Genomic DNA, 21,547 nt, shown 5'->3' on the forward strand with positions numbered 1-21,547 from the left:
AATGATTGATTTGAGGTACAAGTATTTAGTTTACGAGCTCCGTCACAGAACCAATTAAACTTGTAAGCAGAGGTACCACTGAATTTGGTTGTGAAATAGTTCAGGGGTTCTATGATACATCCACAACTATTACTTACAGGGTCTGTGCAGGTTACAACAAGTCACATTTAAGACTTTTAAGACTTTTTAAGACATTAATGAAAATAATTGAAGACCATTTCATATCAATACGGACAAAAAAGTACAACGACAAAGGAAAATTGGAGGGCCAAAATGAAATCACTGCTCTTTCACATTGACTAAATGGTTAAACTAGCTAAATACACCAGAAGACGCTTGCAAACTAATTCAAAAAAGTATTAGCAAACATCATAGGACCTATTTTTCAGATTTGCCATAGAACAGTTTCCGTGCTTCATATCAAGTGTTTTCAACAACCATAACGTTTTGTCTGTGAAAGGGACTGTTAGCATCTCTGCTAAAGCTAAATGGTTAACTTTTGCAGTTTTTTTGCAGCTGTCAGAATTGAGCACACACAAAACAGACAGCGATTCGTCTAAAAAGAAAGAAGGCGATTATGGCTTGTAAGCAGGTTTATCTGTTTTTTGTGACTTTTTTGAAAACATATTGCTAATAAACAAGGACTATTTTTTTAAGCAGTACAAAATGACATTTGCGAATCTCCCTTGCTTTTCCTCACCCCACCATAAAGGGAGTGTAAACACTAAACAGACAACCTTTATAGCTTTTAATGTCAGTTGCTGTATAAACTTCGAGAAAAGGTTAGGCATGAGAAGCTGACCTGGAATTTTGGAATAAATAATACAAATAAAATAAGAGAATTATGTTTGTTTTTTATATAGTTTTACAGCTGTGAATGCACTTCTACCAAAGATAAATTAACGTGTGCTTACTGTATGTAATAATGGTATGATTTCACTAGTAAACATCTCATTTTCCTTTGGCAATTGGCGCCACTTTACCCACATAACACTCCTTGGGGGTGCGGGGGTGGGTTGTGAAAGTGTTTGTGGTATTTCAGCATCTTTTGGCACGGACTTATCCCAGATTTTTGACTTTTGCAATATCATTCAGTTCACTTTCACCGCAATGTTTACAAATGATCCTCAATGTCTCCACATCCATGTCCTTAACACTTCATGCGTTTCAATCCACCGGCTTCAAGCATGCATTAAATAAACCGTTCTGGAGCCACAAATCGTTAAACTTGCACTTACCCAGCTTGTATGCAAATAACTTGGCTTTGCTGTCTGCTTTCTTTTAGTTTTGTGCGCGCACAGCACACTACTGTTAATTATGACCGGGCAGCACGGGTAGCCTACTTTAATTCCGTTTTGTAGTTATGTTATAGCGTCCTTAAAAATCTAAACATTTAAAAGCAAGACTGAAGTTTATGCATGTTTTAAATAAAAGTAACGTAAATAGATTTTTAAGACTTTTCCAAATCGTATTCAAGACCTTTTCTGAGATTTTAAGAGAATTTTAGACATTTTAAGCGCCTCAAATTCAAATTGTTGGATTTAAGACTTTTTAAATTGTTTTAAGACCCCGCAGATACCCTGTACTTAGGAAGTACATACAGCTTTGGACTGTTGCGCCATGTGTCAAGAAACATCTTTGTCAATGCCTGTTGGAACAAAACAAGCGGCCTCCATGCACTCTATGAGTTACTAAGGAAGAGTTCTCTTATGCGGTTTAGTGCTGACACAGCGGACAGGCATAAGTACTGCAGATGAGTTACACAAACCACCAGAGTGGATTTATTCACCAAGGGATATGGCAGTTCTTAGCCCGCAAGGTCGTAAGAAACCTGCCATATGTTGCACAGTGTATATATTTATATATATATAAAACATACTCGCATAACAAACTGCATTTTAAATTCACTGACATAAACAACATCAATAATTAGGACTAGGTTAGACCCCTGGCTGAATGCTTAATAAGGCTACACTGAAAAAGAACAGTTACGTAAAATAAAGCACACACATTCCAAATAAATTGATTATACGTGCATTCCAAATAAATTGATTATAAAGACACAGATAGAAAAAATTAATTAAAAGAAATACAATGTATATACAGATTTGGCTGATTACCTGGGCACGGTGCAACCTCTTGAGTTCTTCTTGCTTGGCTTGTCGTCGAGCAGCTTTCTGGACTCTACGTGTCAGCTTGGCGTTGAGCTCTTCCTCTGTGTAGGTTTTCTAGCAAAACCACAACAAAGAGTTACAAGATTAGAGAAAAGCTTACTTGTAATGCGGGCTTCATGGGGCAATGATCTTTCTGGAAAACACTAAAAGGAAAATGAATTACGTCCGCTTTACAATGGTGAACACTGTGGACAAGCACTTATGTGCTCTGTCTTGAAAAATAAACTGGATTGGCCAGGAATAATTCATATATACAATATCACATATTCTTTATATCTCATTTAAGAGATGCACAATTGTTCATTTGCAAACACCTCGTAGATCAAAAGCTCCACAGGGCACCTAAATAATAAATGCTGCACATAAATTGAGCTTGTTGGACCTCTTGTGCCTTGTGTCATACTAAAACATGGAAAACTCCTCTATAGAGTTTGTCCATACAATATGACAAAGATTGGACTTACAAAGACATTAAAAGCTGAAGTAAGGCAAGCAGGAGCCAATAGAAAAGAAATAGAAAAAGCTTGTCCAGCATCCACACTGGAGGTAACCCTGAGTTGCAGTGACAGATAGGCAGGTTAATGTCATACCAGTCAGAAAGGGGCCACCTTTGAGGCCTGAAAGTGGAGCGCTGCTGAAAAGTCATGGTTGGACGGCAGTGCGTGTGTGTTAGTGAGTGGGGCACCGTGATCCCACTTGACACATACATCCAGAAAGGACAGTTAGTTTAAGGCCAGACGCTCGAATACTATTATAGAGTAAACTTGTACATGCGGAATGGAAGAGGTGAAAATGGGATGTTATGGATGACAATATGGAAAGGAGGAAAGGGGGTGTTACGGATGACAATAGATGTGATACTACCTTTGAGGCATACGATCTCTTGAACGCCAGTGCATGAGGGACATAAACAGACTTGGGGAGGACAAAACAAAGAAGGAGGAATCAAACATATGATGATTAAATGGGTTAATGAGTATGTTAAACCACATTAAAATAATTGTGTGATACAACTATCTTTAAACTGACAGGCATTGTTAATATTCCCAAACAAAAACAAAGTACAGTGACAGAATTGGTAATTCACTGCTAATTAGATGTAATTAGTCAATAACATTAAAATGTGTTAATGTGAAAACACAATTGCTATTTTTTACTAAGATGCGCTTAGGTGACCTCACGAGAATTTAGTTGGAAATCATACGTAAACTATTTTCCAGGTACATGAATGCGCAAGCATATTACGGACAGGACACAATCCATAACACATGTTACACTACTTTGCTTAATAATAATTTTGCAAAATTAATTGAAAAACTAGAAGAAAAAATTAGACCAATTACAGTTGACCTCTTTTGATATAAAATCCTCCTAAATCTCGTGAGGACACGTTCATCTAAAACACTGACAAAACTCAATAGCTAGTAAACAAAGCCCCTCTAGGCTGAATTACATGCGGTCAAGGAAGCATGTATTTACTGCTAGTGTCAGCACTTTCATACACCCAAAATATAACAGAGATTGGAGAAAAGTCATCAAAATGTAAATGACAACTTGTTCTTTGTTTCAAAGAATAAAATAAGAGTATGGGAGATTGTTTGCAACGGTTAATGACCGCATGCTTCTGGCTCTAAACTCAGCAGGGTCTATCTACACCACCACAAACACAGAGTGAAGCAAGGGAGACCAGGAATTTGAATTTCAGGCATAAACATTAGGATTCAAGACTTGATATCATTGAATTGTTTCATGTCATTATTTTTGACATAGTGGATACAATCAATATATATTGGGGAATATTCTTAAGATGAGCCTAGTTTTATTTTAAACTGATAAAATCAAGCAAGAAAACATAAAATATAAAAAATATTTATAGCTTGAAATTCAAAACCATTTAATATCTCCTGCCAAATACCTCCTCATCGTCTTTTCCCTTTTCACGATCACACTCTTTTTCCCGTTCTCTTTGTTTATGCATTTCTTTCACTCTTTTCTTTTCTTTGAATTCCCTCCTCCTCTCCTTGTCCAGTTTCTCCTCCTTCAATGCCTCCATCTGCATGCCTGATACTAGGTCAAAGATGTCTGTGTGTCGCTAGAAATGGGAATTATTTACAAGGAAAGTGTTTTTAAAAAAACTAAAAAAGAAAAAATAAGAAACAAGAGGCACTGATAGTATTGATGATATGTCTGGGAGTTAATGTTTGACAAATACAACTACATTGTTCAAACCATCTGCAGAAGCCTCATATAACATGTAACTGGGCTGGCACGCTGTATGTACAGGTTGTAGAGGGCGCTAAAGGCAGCGCCATCACGGCACACCCGTATTATTGTTTTACCTACTCAGTGGCCTAGTGGTTAGAGTGTCCGCCCTGAGATGGGTAGGTTGTGAGTTCAAACCCCGGCCGAGTCATACCAAAGACTTTAAAAATGGGACCCATTACCTCTCTGCTTGGCACTCAGCATCAAGGGTTGGAATTGGGGGTTAAATCACCAAAAATGATTCCCCGGCGTAGTCACCACTGCTGCCCACTGCTCCCCTCACCTCCCAGGGGGTGATCAAGGGTGATGGGTCAAATGCAGAGAATAATTTCACCACACCTAGTGTGTGTGTGACAATCATTGGTACTTTAACTTAACTTTAACTTTAACCACACTGATTTGCAAAAGAGCCTTTTTGAACTGAGTCATCTAAACAAATGTAAGATGATTTAAGATACATCGCTTCAACATTTTAAGTGGAGGCAAAACATCAGGTCAGTGCACGCTGTCAGAATCTCCCCTTTCAGATGCAACTTCCCAACTGACTTACATCTGCCTTTGATTTCTGGGATGATCTCTCCAGTACGTCGTCACAGGACAGATCTGAATCCTCAGAAAAGCTCAAGTTTCTGCGGGTCTTCATGTCTGTCACACAAGATAAGCGGAGCAAAATAAAGTACATAAAATCACAATTATCACACTCATGGTTTGTCCAGCACCACACCGACTTACCTGATGACTTTCCAAGAGGCGAGGCTCTCTTCTTTCCAGAGTCCTGCGTGGTGGAGCTGGATGATGGTGTACTGGGACATGATTTGTCGTCTTTCTTTTTTTTGTCTTTCTTGTACCCTGAGAAGACAGCCTTCCACAAAGATTTGTGTTTGGGTTGTGTCTCGTCTGTCACAGAGGGTCGGCTGCTGTCGTTCTTGGTCTTCTTCTCCTTTTTGTTTTTGCGAGGTGAAAAAAGTGAACTTCGTTTCTTGCTCTTACTCGTGGACGAGCTGTCAGAGGACGCCACAGAGCTGTCCAGACTCCTGTTGCTACTGAAGAGACGCTCGGGTAGAGTCTCAGCCTTCTTTGATTCCAGAGCTTTTACTGCAGATGTCTTTGGAGATACTGAAGACTTCTTACTTTTCCCGACAACCTCTGGGGTAGCACTCCAAGCCACTTTTGTTGAGCCACCCTCTTCTACGTTTGACTCTTTCATTTTATTTAGCTGCTTGGCCATTGCGTCTTTGAGAGCTTGGCTCTTGATGGACTTTTCTCTTGCTCTCATCCTCTCCTCAGCAATCTCTTTGGCCTCTGGAGAGAACTGAGTGGCCCGCTGTGTCTTAGAGACGGAGTTGACAGGGATATTAGGTTTACCATTTTCCATGGCTAAAGCCAGATGCAAAGGAGGTTTGTCTCTGGCCCTGCTAGTAGGTGGTGTGTAGAATTTATTCATGCTGGTTTCTGGTGTCCGCTCATCAAAGTTCTCTTCCACATCATCAGCGAATGGAATCTCTTCCACTGTCTCTACAAAAGACTTCCTCAACTCCTCCGAGCGTGGCTTCTTTTTCTCCCTCATGATAACAACTGGGGTTTCTATTAAGTCTGCTGGTGGTATAAGCACTTTCCTGGTTGCAGGTTTAGGTGCCGATACTGGACTCAGTTGGGTTCGCTGTGCAGGAACAGGAGTCTTTGCTTTTGGTAGTTCTTTGGCATGCTCGTGTGGCTGATTTTCTGTCCCATTGCACCAAGAGACCTGATGTTTTTGCTGCCTGAATATCGCAGGGGACTGATTAGCAGGCACAGGAGGTGGTGGACTGGAGGGTGGGGTCAGCATGATGGAGTCAGAGGTGTTACAGCTGTCACTGTTTACCGTTTGACTTGTGGCCATACTCTCATTTAGGTCATCGCCTGAGCTGCGGCTGAGTTCTTTCTTTTCAGAGTCTTCCACAGGAGCAATTGGAGTAATGACTTGACCCTCAAGAGTGATGTTGAGTCTGCGAATCACAGTACGCCCAGTTAAAGCAGGTTTCGGGTCCTCTAACACTTCAGGAGACTGGGTCTTGGCAGGGCTGGAGTCTTGTATTGGCGTTTTTACATCACTCTTCTCAAATAGTTTACTACTGCGCTCTAAAGGCGACAGACCAAGACTTTTTCGGATCTCTGCACTCTTTAACCAAAATTCCTCAATGATATCAGTCTTTTTTGACAAAGATTCATCAGTAGAAAGGTCCTCAGACTGTGAATGGTCAGGTGAAGCTTTGTCAGTTCTGGCCATCGGTGTTGAAGTAACATTTGGGATAGGCTGGGATCTGACTGGAGAATCGGAGGCCTGCGGTGATGAAGGTTCCTGGCAGGGCAAAGGCTGGGCACAAATTGGGGAAAGTAGGTTGCCTGTGAGAGGGCAAATTGATCGATGAGGGTAGATGGGTGACGTAGGTGTGCATGTCTCTGGTAGTGGGGTGGGCTGGGAGCGGATGGGGGATCCAACAGGGGTTATTACAGGGGATCTTATGGGGCTCTTGACAGTTGGACTGACCGGAGAGCCAATGTTGAGGGGTGAAACAGGGACATTGACAGAGGGAACCGTTGGAGAGGTGAAAGGGGAAGGATCAAGGACAGATGTAAGTAAAGGAAACACCGGGCTCTTGGACATTGGTGAAGGTGTTATCCTTTCAACTTTTGGTTCCTCAGAAACCACTGGTTCTGGGAAAGAGCATTCTGGAGACTTCGCCTGAAAGAATACGTGAAGTAGGGGTGTTATATAATCGCTTTAATTGTGGTTAATTAAAGTCATATTTAACATGTAATGTTTTCTAATTGCGTTAAACAAATTTTTTATCTCTAAATTATTGTCTCTATATGCCTGCGACTCCACAAGTTTCCTCTTCCCCTTTATGGTAAATGGATTATACTTGTATAGCGCTTTTTCCATGCAAGGTACTCTTTTGACACGATATCTACATTTACCCAATAACACACACATTCACACACTGATGGCGGAAGCTGACATGCAAGGTGCTAACCACGACAGCAATGGTGAAGTGCCTTGCTCGTAGACACAGCAGATGTGATTAGGAGGGCATAAGCTAGGATCGAACCAGGAACCCTAAAGTTGCTGGCACAGCCGACCCACGCCGTCCCGTTTATGCGCCCTGATGTGTTGGGTGGTCAGTCACACAGCATAGTATGTATTGTAGTTGGGTGAGCAAAACGGAGGGTGAGTAGGGGAGTCTTCAGCTCTTGGCTCTTCTCTTCTCTGAAGCGAGACTCTCCTGAGTTGTTGGTCCAATGAATGTGAAATTGACTTTTCCAAAACGCTATGACAGCACTATTGATTAAGGTTAAGTGCTATGCCTTCTTTGTAAGAAACAGTTTGCTTCCCACTGAAGCATCTCAAATACGCAGTCGCACTGCAGCTACGGTTCACGTTAGCTGTGAAGATGTTCGCAATTTAGCAAGCCATGGCACTAACTTTTCATCAAACTAAACTGGAGAAGAACACCCCACTTTTGAGCACTCTATATCAGAATATCTATGACTTAGACAATAAAAAGTACTTGGCCTCTATGAAGAACAAATAAGAAGCATAATGTGTCCTCTGTGGCCTCATCACTTTATTTTGTGATGATGAACAATTATATTTGTTGATCTTCTCCTGTAAATTATAGCGGCTTATTAAAGGATTTGTTTGATTTATTTTACATTATTTGAAGCAAACAAAAAGCATCAAGTTCAACATTCAATCTTTGCTTTTAAATTTCTCAAGTGTTTTTTTTTCCACATAACTGCAGCATTTCAAATTAATCGGATGATTTTATTTTAACAAATGTCTAAGATTAGATCTGCTTAAAGTCTGTTAAAAATACTTAAAACAGCCATCTTCTTTGTTAAAAAAATACTTCAAAAAGCTATCTTCTTTGTTTATACATCAATATTTGGATATGTCACAATAATGTATATTTTATATAATTTTCATGAAAAACTTCAAATTTAGGGCTTTTCTCAGCATTTTAAGGTGAGATTAATTATATTAGCGGTTGTACAGAGCTTAATAATAATCACAAATGTATTTTAATCACTTGACAGCAGTAAAATAAAGCCTGGCTTACATTTATTTTTAAAGACACATACTAGATGATCATTGAAATTATCTTACCCGTTTGTCAGGCTCTGGTGAAGGTACGACCGGAGATAAGACGGCATTATCTTCTTTTTGCATGGGTTCAGTGCTGGGTGGTTCTGAATACATTTGACAATAGGGATGATGCTGCATTAATCACATTAAAGCAACTAAGTCCCAGGTATGATGTAGTGGTAAGTGCTATATACCAATATTTGAAGGCATTGCCAGACTGTCAGATATATTGTCCTCCTGTGGAACAGCTTCAGTGTGCACTGATGGGTTCAAACGAGCCTCAGCTTCAGCATCAGAGGGGATGTCATCTAAAATCAAATGTGAGAGTTTTTAACATGACACTATGAAAAATAGTTAATGATTAAATGTATTGACCTTGATCCATTTCAGTCCCAGGCTCTATATCGGGACTATCTGCTTCTGCTTCCAAATCATCATCTTCACAGGGCTCTGTCAATACAGAAATTACATACAATTAAAATTATAGTGTTTTTTTCCTGTTTTTTTTTTTATTCTTTCTTTATTAATATGTTTTGGTTAAACAGCTAGGTTTAAAAAACAGTCAGTGAAAACAGATAACTTATGAAGACACAGAATGCAGTTGTAAAGTAATGATGATGATAAAATCCCCAAAAACCCAACTTCTGCTCGAAAAAACATTTGCATAAAATAATGAACTGTTAATGAGTTAGTGACTATGCTCAAAGAGCAGAGTTGAAAAGAAGCACAAAAGTCATGCAATTGTCCACGTTTTTGCATAAAGGCAAAACCAAAACCATTATAGCATGAGTTAGAAGCATTAATGCATCATACATGTAAACACAGTGGTTGAAACTTCTAATAAAGTACCGGTAACAGGAAAAAGTCTTCAGTGTATGAAACTTGCAATACATTTTACTATACTGGCTAAGAACACAACTAAATTGTACAAGTGCATGCATAACGACCACCCAATTTGAGCAAGAATAAATATTTTAAACCAGTGCAAAAAAAATGTTCCCTATAAACGTCAATAAAACCAAATAACTCTCACATCACCCATTAGGGTACACCGCAATGCTAAACGCTTGCAGGCGTTGATGGCTAATATGTCTTCGTAATGTGTTTCATTAAAAGGACAATAAAAGCGGAAGGACTTTTCTGGTGTTTGAAAGGGTGTGGAGACAAGTTGAAACACAGGTCACAAGTAGGCCATAAGAAAGTTGAAGTCTTGGAAATGACAGCCTTCCAAGCATGCTTGTGAGTGTGTGTAGTCTTTGCATGCTGCAATAGGCAAGCCAAAAGACATAGATATATACGAGTCTTAAGACGGGATGCCGTGATCCCTCGTAAGTCTGTGCTACCTCCAGACATTGACTCCAACCAGACTCGCACTGCTTCGTGCCGCGCAGATGTGTGGACAGGGGCTACATTCAAACCAGAAGATACAGCACAATGAGGGATGGGTGTCAAGGGAGAGACAATAAAGTAATTAGACACATGAAAAAAACAAAGCGAAACAATAAATTCAAAAACATTGACAAGAGGTGTTACACGGTGCACTGGGATGGGGATGACACCCAAGATGTCTGCAAAATGAAAAATTATAATATCGAACACAATTAGATTCCAGGCAAAAAGGAACGTAATAATAAAAACATAAAAATCAGATGTTTGAGGACAATAAGGGGGTTAGTCAAGGGAGCAGTCTCCTCCTATCCAGACACAAATATGACAGCAGTAGCCACACTTATTCCAGAAGGGGCTAATTGTCTAGGGTCAGCCCAATGTGCCTCCCCAGGCCTCAAATCCTCGGGTTACCTGTGAAAAGGGTCTGCGAGGGCTCAATGGGCTGGGAGGTTGAGGCCAGCTGGCCACTCCTGTCTCCTTCCGAGTCCTGACATGTTCCCCCTACACCTGGAATTTCAAGAGGATCCAAAGGCTGCAGGAGTTGTTGAATTTGTAGGTTTTTGGCTAAATGAGGTGGCCAGTGTGAACAGACAAACGAAGAACAAGTCACAAAACAGGGTAGGGAGGGTATAGAAATAGGACAACAAGAGGAAAGACATGACAAAAATAATAAGGGGGAGAGAGAGAGGCAGAGAGGAAGTTAGAATGAAGAAGAAATCATCAAAGAGGAGTAGTGGCTGCATGCACTAGATTAGGCTGCAAAAAAGTCAAAACATTCGAGATAAGGTTGAAAAAAATAACACCAATTCATTGACAATGCTAAACCATAACTTCAGTGCCTGTGGGGGAAACGAGCGTGACATTATTTGATTAGTTTTGAGGGTTAAACAGTAATTGTCTAGCAATGACGTGTTTGCAACACACGAAAAACAAGACAAAATTAAATAATTATTGCAACCCAAAGCAGGGGGCATTATAAAACATAACTGCTAACACATCCATAAGCGGTTTCTGCTGCTACCTTTAAAAGTACCAACATGGTCTTCATCTGTGAGGTACTTCTCCAGCCAAAGGCCTGACTGGAGCTCCCTGTCCCATGGGCAGTAATCACCCTCTGCCAGCAGGGGGAGACAGAGGCCCGCCAAAACAATTTGCACACAAAGTGTAACAGAAAAGTGGAAAAAGAAGACACATGAAGACACCAGAAATGTTGAAACATTGAAACACAATTAAGAGTTTGGTTGCTCTTGACATACAGATGGAATCAAACTATAGACCACAATGAAGTCACACAAGGAAAAAAAACAAATATACCTTCACTTGACTCATCATCATCTTCATCTTCTTCGTCGTCTTCATCAAGCTCAGCCAGAGCCTCATCCTCGCCGGCGTCACCCCTAAGTTTAGCGTGGAGCTGTACAGCCTCCTTCCAGGGAACCCCTCCAAGGTCTGAGGAGCCGGGAAGTTGCTCCTCTACCTCTAACTCAACTTCCACATCGTCCTGATCCTCCTGCTCGTCCTCCTCGTCCGTGTCGGACTCTGAGCTGCTGCAAGAACATGGTATTCAAAGTATTATGTCAAGTAGGAGGGCACATTATTAGATTGTTCCAGTGGGGTTTTACAGCCAAATCAACTATTTATCAATCTGTATCAGTTATTTATTCAGTTTAAGAGCATGATGTAGACCAGGGTTGCTCAAAAAGGTTCATTATGTCTTCTCAATGATATACTATAAAAAAGTAGGCAGAAGAGCCACGGGTTGCAGACCGTTTGGTAAATATACTTTTAGTGATTTTTTTTTAGTCAGACAATATTTTCGGTGTACTGGATGGAATTTTTACCTGACAGACTTGTCAAGTCTACCAGGTTAATCACGCCTACACGAAGAGCTGATAAGCAACGCATCACAGTGGTCAGGTGACCCTTTTGAAAAAGACTCCAGATAAGAGTCGAAACACGTCAGGTAAAAATTCCATCCAGTATACCGAAAATATTGTCTGACTAAAAGAAAATTTGAAAAGTGTATGTACCAAAGGGTCTCTGGACCCGCATGCGGCTCTTCTGCCTCCTTTTTTCTGGCTCCCTGAGATTTTTTTAATATTCAGAGTAAAAAAAGATTGCCTTTTTTTTTTTTTTTTTTAAATCTATAGTTTCCGACTGTCTGTGAGTCTGTGTTTACGCGCAGGCTGAGTCCTGAGGCACACGGAAGACATGTAAAAGAGACTGGAAGCCTGTGTTCAGTTCAGCTTCTCAAGTGTGCAACCCCTTGGGTAAGCTACCCATGAATACTTGCCAAAAAAGAAAAGAGAAAAGGGAAAACAGTTTAATTTCACATGGACAGATTGTTTTTCCAGTAAAATAAAATATTATGTTTATAATTTGTGTTACGTTTTGCGGCTCTATACTCTTTTTCTTTGGTGGAAGAGGCGGCAAAATGTCTCTTGATAGTAAAGGCTGCAGACCCCTGATGTAGAAAAAAGCTCTGATTCTGTCTGCATAAAGCCAAATATCTTTTAAAGTAAATTATCGCATATTGTTCTAATATGTGACGCCTTGAAACAAGAATATGTTGACTGACAGTCTAAAACAGACCTGGGCAAAAAATATGGCTCGCTAAACTTTCCAATCCGGCCCGCCGGACGTTTCCAAATGATTCTTCAAAAATCTTTGACATCCAAACTATAACCTTCAATATTATTCGCAGTGTTGTTTTTAAATTACAGCTCCAATGTGATGTGCAGTGTTGTTTTTTACAGTACCGTAAATCTTGAACAATATAGAAAGTGAATTATAGTTACCGGTATATGGTTTACGGAAAAAGCTGGCAGCTTAGTTGCCAGAATTTTTGTGTTGAATTTACATAGTTTTTTACAACATTGTATTGTTAATGGAAAAACAGTACAAGTTTTTTTTTTTTTATTCTGGCAACTTAGCTGCCAGTTTTAAAAAAACAACAACCGTAGATTTTATAGTCAAAAACTAGCAATTCAATCAACAGAATTTTAATGCAAAAAACTGGTATTTTTTTTTTCAATTTACAGTAATATGCTGTAAAGAACACTGCAAAATGTATTGTCATTTTTATAAATGTGATGGGTAGTTTGCTGTAAAATCATAAGTCAATCAGATATTTAAGTATTTATTTTTACTTAGACAAAAAAAATAGAAAAGTATGATAATATACTGTCATATTTGTTGCAATAATGGATACTACTAAAGTTTAAAAGACATGCAATTTCAAGCAGTACATATATTTTTTCTATCAAAATGAAAAAAATCCATTACATTTAGTGAGAAAATATTCAGTACTTTGACACATAATTTCCAGGTGTTTGCGGGCCAGATAAAATGATGTAGCGGGCCAGATCTGGCCCCCGGGCCTTGAGTTTGACACCTGTGGCTTATATGTAAGTATGTGTAAGAATATGCCCTGAGATCGGTAGGTTGTGAGTTCAAACCCCGGTCGAGTCATACCAAAGACTATTTAAAAAATGGGACCCGTTACCTCCCTGCTTGGCACTCAGCATCAAGGGTTGGAATTGGGGATTAAATCACTCCCCACTGCTCGCCTCACCTCCCAGGGGGTGAACAAGGGGATGGGTCAAATGCAGAGGACAAATTTCGCCACACCTAGTGTGTGTGTGACAATCATTGGTACTTTAATATGTTGATTGACAGTCTAAAAGAAACATGTCTTCCTTCATTCGTTATTTTCGCAGTTCTATGCATTTTTATGTGTAATATATAAAAACGCAAATCGAATCGCAATCTGAGAGAAAAATGGTAATTAGGTGTTTTACTCAAAATCGTGCAGCCCTACACCTCGCAATTGCGAGGCACTAAGTAGTCGTTAGCCGTAAAAAATCATTATCATGCTACCTGGATCCCAGGTCTACATCTGTGGCTTTATCCAGAACACTGCTGAGGTTATGTTCTGCCAGCGTCTCCTCTGGCACCTCCTCCAACTCCTCCTCCCTCTGCATAGACAGTCGGTAGTTCTCCAGCTCAATGCGCTCCGGTGTGGCGCGAAGCCGCTTCGCCAAACTTGGCTCCTGCAGGCCATTGACCTCCGGCACTGTGGTTGAGAAGCAAAACAATGTAAAGAAACAGGTGAAATAATGACATCAGAGTGGGCATAAAGGTAAAAAAGTACAGCAGATAAAAGCAATGCATGACTGTTTGGGTGAGCATAATTTCTGAATGATTCTAAATAAAACATGAATAATGTCTTCGGTTTGTACAAGGCTGAATTTAGTAGTATACATTAGAGTGTACAATGACTATGTGCGTGTGTTTGTGCAAGTCAACACAGGTGAGTGTAGATCATCACAGTTTGACCTATTGTTCCCAACCACTATCACCACAATACCACAAACTTGTATATAGGACAAACTTGACAAAAAACGCACCAATCTGTAGCTCTATAGTTGCATTTATTGCATTCGATATGATTCCTAAAACAAAATAAATATCATTAAACAGTACAGCACAGCACGGTATTGGTACAAGGTAGATGCCTTTCCTTTTTCCCATCCTGAAGAAGCAAATCCTAAAATCGCTGTTTAACTTAAGAATGTAAGTGGAATGGATCATAATTCCACTTTGTTATCTCTCATCTCACTTTCTCAGAATTGCTGTTTATATGGTGCCTGACCTCCATGTGAGAAACAGCAAATGTGTAATTCTATGTGGTAAGGTTGTTATTATCATTGTTTTAGTGACATTCTGTTTCAAATTATACTTTCCTCGAGACAAATTTAGAGATTAAGAGTCGTAATAATCAGCTGACATAAAATTAAAATTGAACAGCAGCATTCAAACTGACGACAGACCACATCTGCTGAAAATGAAAACCTCAAATGTCAGTCAAGATTTGTTTTCAGTTAAAACTATTAAGTTAAAAGGCTACTACATTCACGTCTTATGCTTTAATAAACAATTATTAAAAGTCATCTGGTAGGATAGTTTCCTATCCATATGACATTTGTAATTACTTAATTTATGATTCTACACTTGCCACATACTGTACTGCAGCAGGCCTATGATTATTTCAGTCTGAATCCCCTATTCTGGTCTCAACATCTAACAATAAATGCCATGGCCATGCAAATATTGCCGCAAGAATTTAAATCTAGTAAGCAGAAGTAGCAATTTAAAAGGGATGAGAGGTTGGTGGATGCATAAGAAGGCGGCAGTAGAGAAGCTCCAATCAGAGGCACTCATTTTAGGCTGATTTGATAGGAGGGGGGAAAGGTAAAGCTCACAAAAGCACTGAAACAGGCACTTGGTCACAGTAAGGTGGGTTCTGGTAAAAGTTATCGTTACAGAGACACATCACAGAGCAGGCTCTAAAAGACAATTATTACACAGGAAGACGTTGAGCTAAAATTCAGCAGTGACAGGCCACTAGAGGTTACATCCACAAAATAATGAAGCTTGGCTCTTTATTAAAACACAGGCAACCCCAAAATAATGTGAATTATGATGGCAGCATATGACCAGTTGTACTTTCTATTGCTGCTTGGAGTGTTGATTGCAGAAAACTATTTAACTTGTTTTAATTTCCAAGCCAAGAAAATGAAAAAATAGCTTCAAGATGCACAATTCACTTTTAAAAGGATGGTGCCAGACTGCTTCTGCAAGTCGTGAAATGGCTGCAGACTTGAAAGAAATGGTGCACCTTAAATCAATCAAACAATCACTGAGACAATGACTGACTATTTTACACAAACACGTTGCAGAAAGTGGTTACAATCACAGGAGAACATGGAAGACAAATCTATACAGACCCAAAGTGTTATTTGGTAAAATGGGGTGGGGGTAGAGAAGAAAACAAGAAGGAGGACAGGAGGGCCATGCTAGAGGAAGTTGAGCAGGGCATTGATGGTGAAACAGCAGAGGAGGTAGATGCAGTAGGTACACAGGAAGGGAGAGTCAAGGGGGTTGTGTGCCACCTGGTGGCACGTCCAGGAAAGTGTACGGCGGAGGGAACGCAGGGAGACTCCCCAACCCACGGCCACGCGGCAGGGTGCAGCGGCCATAGGAAGAGAGGAAAGTTGGGTACCTGAGGGCCGGAGTTCAGCTGAGGGGGATGCTGCGGCCATCGCCCTTCCAGGGGCATCTACCATCAACGAAGGAGTAATGGGCTCTTGGTTCTCCTGTGGAAGTTGAAGGAAAAAAGGTAAAATAACTGTTGATATCATTAGTGGGGGGTTTTCATCAACAATGATGAAATGACACCCCTTTTTTGGAGACAAACATGGCTTTTGGAAGACAAGACATGTGTGAGTTGTCATTGACGAGATGAGATTTAACGCAAAGTTAAGTGGGTGGTCTGTCAGACGTTCTAAATGCACAATACTTCTGTGTGTGTGTAATTTGTCGGTGAAAAGCTAAAAAGTATCAGCGTCTGTATAATTCTTATTAGGTCGTGCAATAAGCTACAGGTTAAACTCAAAATATAAGAATATTTTGTAAAGTTAATTTATTCCATCCATCCATCCATTTTCTACCGCTTATCCCAGCAATTATATTTACAAGATGAAACCAATTTTTGACATGGGCTCAAAATATGCAACTCAAGATATTTCAAGCCTTCTTTTGATAAATGTTGATGATTGTGGCTTACATCTGATGAAAACCTTAAATTTAAAATCTCAGAAAATGTTGAGTTTTCAAAAACCGAAAGCCATGATCGTTAATTTTATAATAAAGGCTTGACATATCTCACTTTGCATGTAATGAGTTTATATCACATATTAGTGTCATTTTAAAGACTTTAGCACAAGATTCACATTTTTTGAGTTTCATTTGTATGGCGGCAGTGTCAACAATGGGTAACGATGCAAACATTGCTTTATGTAAACACTTTCAAAATAACCCATCAGAGATGAAGACAATGCACTGTGGAGGGAGATGGCGGTTATACAGGCCACAAATTAGATGGAAAGAATACCACCAATCTGAAGCGCCACCTGACAGCTCACCACAGATATTTTTTTTAAAGGTAAGTCCTGTTGATACGTCATATAGGTTTATCCTGTGCTAAATGTCAAAGTAAGCGTAACGTTTTCCACATAATTCCTGCTCCGAGTGCAAATGGGCTGCTTGCGCTAGTTTCAGACTTAAGTTAACTGGGTTTTGCTAACACTATATTACTTTTATGTGTAAGACATCCATGGTATTTGGTTAGACTGCACGTGTAATATTTTATCTTTGACCCATGCCTGAGTGACTGTAAAATAGGGCTGTCCAAAGTGTAGTCCAGGGGCAATTTGCAGCTTGCAGCTAATTTTTTAACGGCCCATGGTATATTCTTAAAATACTATTACTATAAACATTAATGTAAAAAAACAAAAACACAGAAAGTAGAACAACAGCGCAAACAGGTGTAATGTAACGTGTACATAATGTGGTAATGTTGACGGTGATACCCCAAAGCTGACATAGATTGGGTTTTTTTTAATCTGTGAAATGTTGAAAGTGAAAGATATCAAAATGGCCCCTGCATACTTAGATTTTTGAGTGTGCGACTTTCAGTGAAAAAGGTTTGGGCACCTTGGTGTAAATGTAGTATTTCAGTTGTGTTGTTGATCTCAAAGTGTTGACACTTGGCTTTTGTAACAGTAAAGACACACAGGCAAAAACAAAAACTCAACAGTAGAGTTACATTTTAAGTTTGTGTCAATAAGAAACAAAGTTTTACTTAATGAATACATACAATACTTTATTGGCTATTTCAAAATAGAGTCTGTCTTTTCTACAGTTTTTATACAAAAAACAAGTACCTTGGTGGTTGGAGTTGGGGAGGCCGAAGGCGCAGGCCTCTTTCTTTGAGCATAGCCAGACAGTCGGTAACAGTAGTGCGGCTTGCAGTAAAACTTTCCTGCAGATAAATGAGAACAAAGAAACTTACGAAAATGCACAACACATTAAAGTATACATATATATATATATATATATATATATATATATATATATATATATATATACACACACACACACACACACACACACACACACACACACACACACACAGTACAGGCCAAAAGTTTGGACACACCTTCTCATTCAATGCGTTTTCTTTATTTTCATGACTATTTAAATTGTAGATTGTCACTGAAGGCATCAAAACTATGAATGAACACACGTGGAGTTATGTACTTAACAAAAAAAAAAGTGAAATAACTGAAAACATGTTTTATATTCTAGTTTCTTCAAAATAGCCACCTTTTGCTCTGATGACTGCTTTGCACACTCTTGGCATTCTCTAGATGAGCTTCAAGGGGTAGTCACTTCACAGGTGTCATAGTTTTGATGCCTTCCGTTAATAGTCATGAAAATAAAGAAAACGCATTGAAATGAGAAGGTGTGTCCAAACTTTTGCCTGTACTGTGTGTATATACAGGACTGTCTCAGAAAATTAGAATATTGTGATGAAGTCCTTTATTTTCTGTAATGCAACTAAAAACATGAAAATGTCATACATTCTGGATTCATTACACATCAACTGAAATATTGCAAGCCTTTTATTATTTCAATATTGCTGATTATGGCATGCAAGAAAACTCAAAAATCCTATCTCAAAAAATTAGAATATTTCCTAACACCAAGTAAAAAAAAAAAGATTTATAACAGCAAAAAAAAATCAAACATTTGAAAATGTCAATTAATGCACTCAGTACTTGTTTGGGAATCCTTTTGCACGGATTACTGCATCAATGCGGCGTGGCATGGAGGCAATCAGCCTGTGGCATTGCTGAGGTGTTATGGATGCCCAGGATGCTTCAATAGTGGCCTTTAGCTCATTCGCATTATTGGGTCTGGTGTCTTTCAGCTTCTTCTTCACAATACCCCACAAATTCTCTATGGGGTTCAGGTCAGCGGAGTTGGCAGGCCAATCGAAGGACAGTAATGCCAGAGTCAGTACACCAGTTACTGGTGGTTTTGGCACTGTAGGCAGGTGCCAGATCATGCTGGAAAATGAAATCATCATCTCCATAGAGCTTTTCAACAGATGGAAGCGTGTAGTGCTCTAAAATCTCTTGGTACACAGCTGCATTGACTCTGGACTTGATGAAACACAGTGGACCAACACCAGCAGCTGACATGGCTCCCCAAACCATTGCTGACTGTGGGAACTTCACACTGGATTTCAAGCAACTTGGACTTTGCTCCTCACCAGCCTTCCTCCAGACTCTAGCGCCTTGACTTCCAAATGAAATACACAACTTGCTTTCGTCTGAAAACAGGACTCTGGACCACTCTGCAACTGTCCAGTGCTTCTTTTCCATAGCCCAAGTCAGACGCTTCTTCCGTTGTCTTGAGTTCAGGAGTGGCTTGACCATGGGAATACGGCTATTGTATCCCATTTCCCGGACACGTCTGTGAACAGTGGCTTTTGACACCTGGACTCAAGCTTCAGTCTACTGTCTTTGAAGCTCCCCCAAATTCTGGAAGCGACTCTTCTTCACAATGCTGTTAAGGCTGCGGTCCTCTCTCTTGGATGTGCAGCGTTTCCTGCCACATTTCCTCCTTCCAACAGACTTCTTGTGAATGTGCTTTGAAACTGCACTCTGTGAACAGCCTGCACTTTTAGAAATGTATTTTCTAATTTTCTAATCCTGGTGGTGGGTGTCAATGGTGGTCCTCTGGACAGCAGTCAGGTCAGCAGTCTTCCCCATACTTGTGATTTAGTTTACTGAACCAAGCTGAGTGTTTTTAAAGGCTCAAGGAAACCCTTGCAGGTGTTTCGAGTTAATTAGACGGTTCAAGTGATTAGTTAAATAGCCTGCTAGTATACTTTTTCATGATATTCTAATATTTTGAGATAGGATATTTGAGTTTTCTTAAGCTGTATGCCATAATCAGCAATATTAAAACGACAAAGGGCTTGCAATATTTCAGTTGATGTGTAATGAATCCAGAATGTATGACATGTTCATGTTTTAGTTGCATTACAGAAAATAAAGGACTTCATCACAATATTCAAATTTTCTGAGACAGTCGTATATATTTTTGTATTTTCTTTTAATCTAATCTATTTTAATATATATTTAATCTATTGCCTTTATGTGTTTTGCAGTAGTGTGGTTGGCAGTTTATTACAATTAAAAAATATATATTTTGTTGTCGCATGACACAACTAAGAGACAGCTATGTTGTCTTTTCTGTACATAGCTGTGTGAGGTAAGGTTCGAAAGCCCAGTTAGCTTCAGAGGCTGGTAGTAAAAGCTAACTTCGCTCCAAACTAATGACTGATTTTCCACAATAAATCTGAATATAAATGGACACTGCGGTGTCTTCTTTTTTTAAAACACTGCATAATATGCGACTGCCTAACTGAGCTCAGGAAAACATCGGAACTACAATGTGCACTAATTTGCGAATCAGAAAATTAACAGTGTCAAACAGATGTCCAGTCATGGACTTATTACATCTGACAGGAGGTTATGTCATTGTTGCTCTGGTTTGTCAGTTAACAACACAACTCAAAAAGTTACATGCAAAATACACCTTACGTTACCCTACATTTGTAATAATACAATCTCCAACTTCTGTGTGTGAATGACTGACAAGAAAATTCACGTCATTTTTTTCCATTCTGTTAGTTTTAAAAGTAATGGGCGGATTTCTATTTAATTTTCAGGAAATGTCCAAATTGAGATAAGGAACGAGTCATTAACTTTTGGGGCTGATCTGGATAGTTTTTACTACATACCATACCTTATATTTGTTTATGTCACAAGCCTCAGCTTCTGTGTGTACGCTAGTCGCACCGCTTCCACCCACAGAGACGAATACAGTGCCTGACTGACAAAAGGCTTCCTGTTTTTTTTTTATCATTTTGCCATGGATATCTCAAAAAATGATGGGCAGATTAGATTCAGGAAATGTCAGAAATGTGATAAGGAAAAAGTGTTAAGATTTTTTTACCACCTTATGGATTCAGGACTTTTCTACTATTGGATGGTAGGACCGAGCGGAGGTAAGTCTGTGTGCTTTGACTGCTTTTCAAGTTTTTGATTCATTATTTTTACTTTAGGTTTACAGCTACAAAACTGGTACCTAAATGCTCCAAAAGTGCCCTTCCTGTTTTTATTAAACATGTATGGTAGTGGTTGACATGATACACTAACACACTACACATATAAATACCATATATGAGTACATGCCAAACTGTGTCAATTGCATCCTAAACCTTAGAGAAGGTGAAGTCTCCAGATAATTTTGTTTGGCTCCTGGTTTTCGTCAAAGTATCGCTCGGTTTTTATTTTAAGTGTAAGACGCAAGCTTTGTTGCATTCAAGTGAGTTCATTGACAGCAAAAATATGTATCTCAGACATATCAGGTGTTCAACGCCTTACCATCTTCAATGTCGAAAGCATAGGAGGACAGTCGGAGCGTGGTGCCACAATAGTCGCACTTGAAACAGCTGCGATGGAAGAATTTCCCTTCTGCACTCAGCCTCTCCATCACGTACACTCTCTTGCGACAGAAAAAGCAAACGTCGCTGCCGCCGATGTTGACGGGAAACTCTTTTCTGAGGGATCCCTGCGGAAAGAAATTGTATGCAGTCATTCTTAAAAAGTAACAA

At 39.5% G+C, this 21,547-nt stretch overlaps 1 protein-coding gene across 2 annotated transcripts in view; it reads right to left on the minus strand.

The window, feature by feature from the left end:
• Positions 1-21,547, minus strand: part of mical3a (microtubule associated monooxygenase, calponin and LIM domain containing 3a) — a 161,587-nt gene that overhangs the window by 27,557 nt on the left and 112,483 nt on the right. Inside the window, exons 28-43 of one of the 2 annotated variants that reach the window (XM_061970129.2) lie at positions 21,318-21,504; positions 17,739-17,836; positions 16,016-16,109; positions 13,831-14,026; positions 11,266-11,498; positions 10,973-11,065; positions 10,363-10,515; positions 9,906-9,968; positions 8,938-9,012; positions 8,757-8,870; positions 8,584-8,666; positions 5,169-7,158; positions 4,987-5,081; positions 4,090-4,266; positions 3,039-3,089; positions 2,121-2,228 (exon numbers count right to left, since the gene is read on the minus strand). In XM_061970129.2, the coding sequence (XP_061826113.1) occupies positions 2,121-2,228; positions 3,039-3,089; positions 4,090-4,266; positions 4,987-5,081; positions 5,169-7,158; positions 8,584-8,666; positions 8,757-8,870; positions 8,938-9,012; positions 9,906-9,968; positions 10,363-10,515; positions 10,973-11,065; positions 11,266-11,498; positions 13,831-14,026; positions 16,016-16,109; positions 17,739-17,836; positions 21,318-21,504 (3,810 nt within the window). The remainder of the gene's footprint in view (positions 1-2,120; positions 2,229-3,038; positions 3,090-4,089; positions 4,267-4,986; positions 5,082-5,168; positions 7,159-8,583; positions 8,667-8,756; positions 8,871-8,937; positions 9,013-9,905; positions 9,969-10,362; positions 10,516-10,972; positions 11,066-11,265; positions 11,499-13,830; positions 14,027-16,015; positions 16,110-17,738; positions 17,837-21,317; positions 21,505-21,547) is intronic. The other variant, XM_061970130.2, reaches the window with a different exon arrangement.

This window comes from Nerophis lumbriciformis, linkage group LG10 (assembly GCF_033978685.3).
Source record: "Nerophis lumbriciformis linkage group LG10, RoL_Nlum_v2.1, whole genome shotgun sequence".
NCBI lineage: Eukaryota > Metazoa > Chordata > Actinopteri > Syngnathiformes > Syngnathidae > Nerophis > Nerophis lumbriciformis.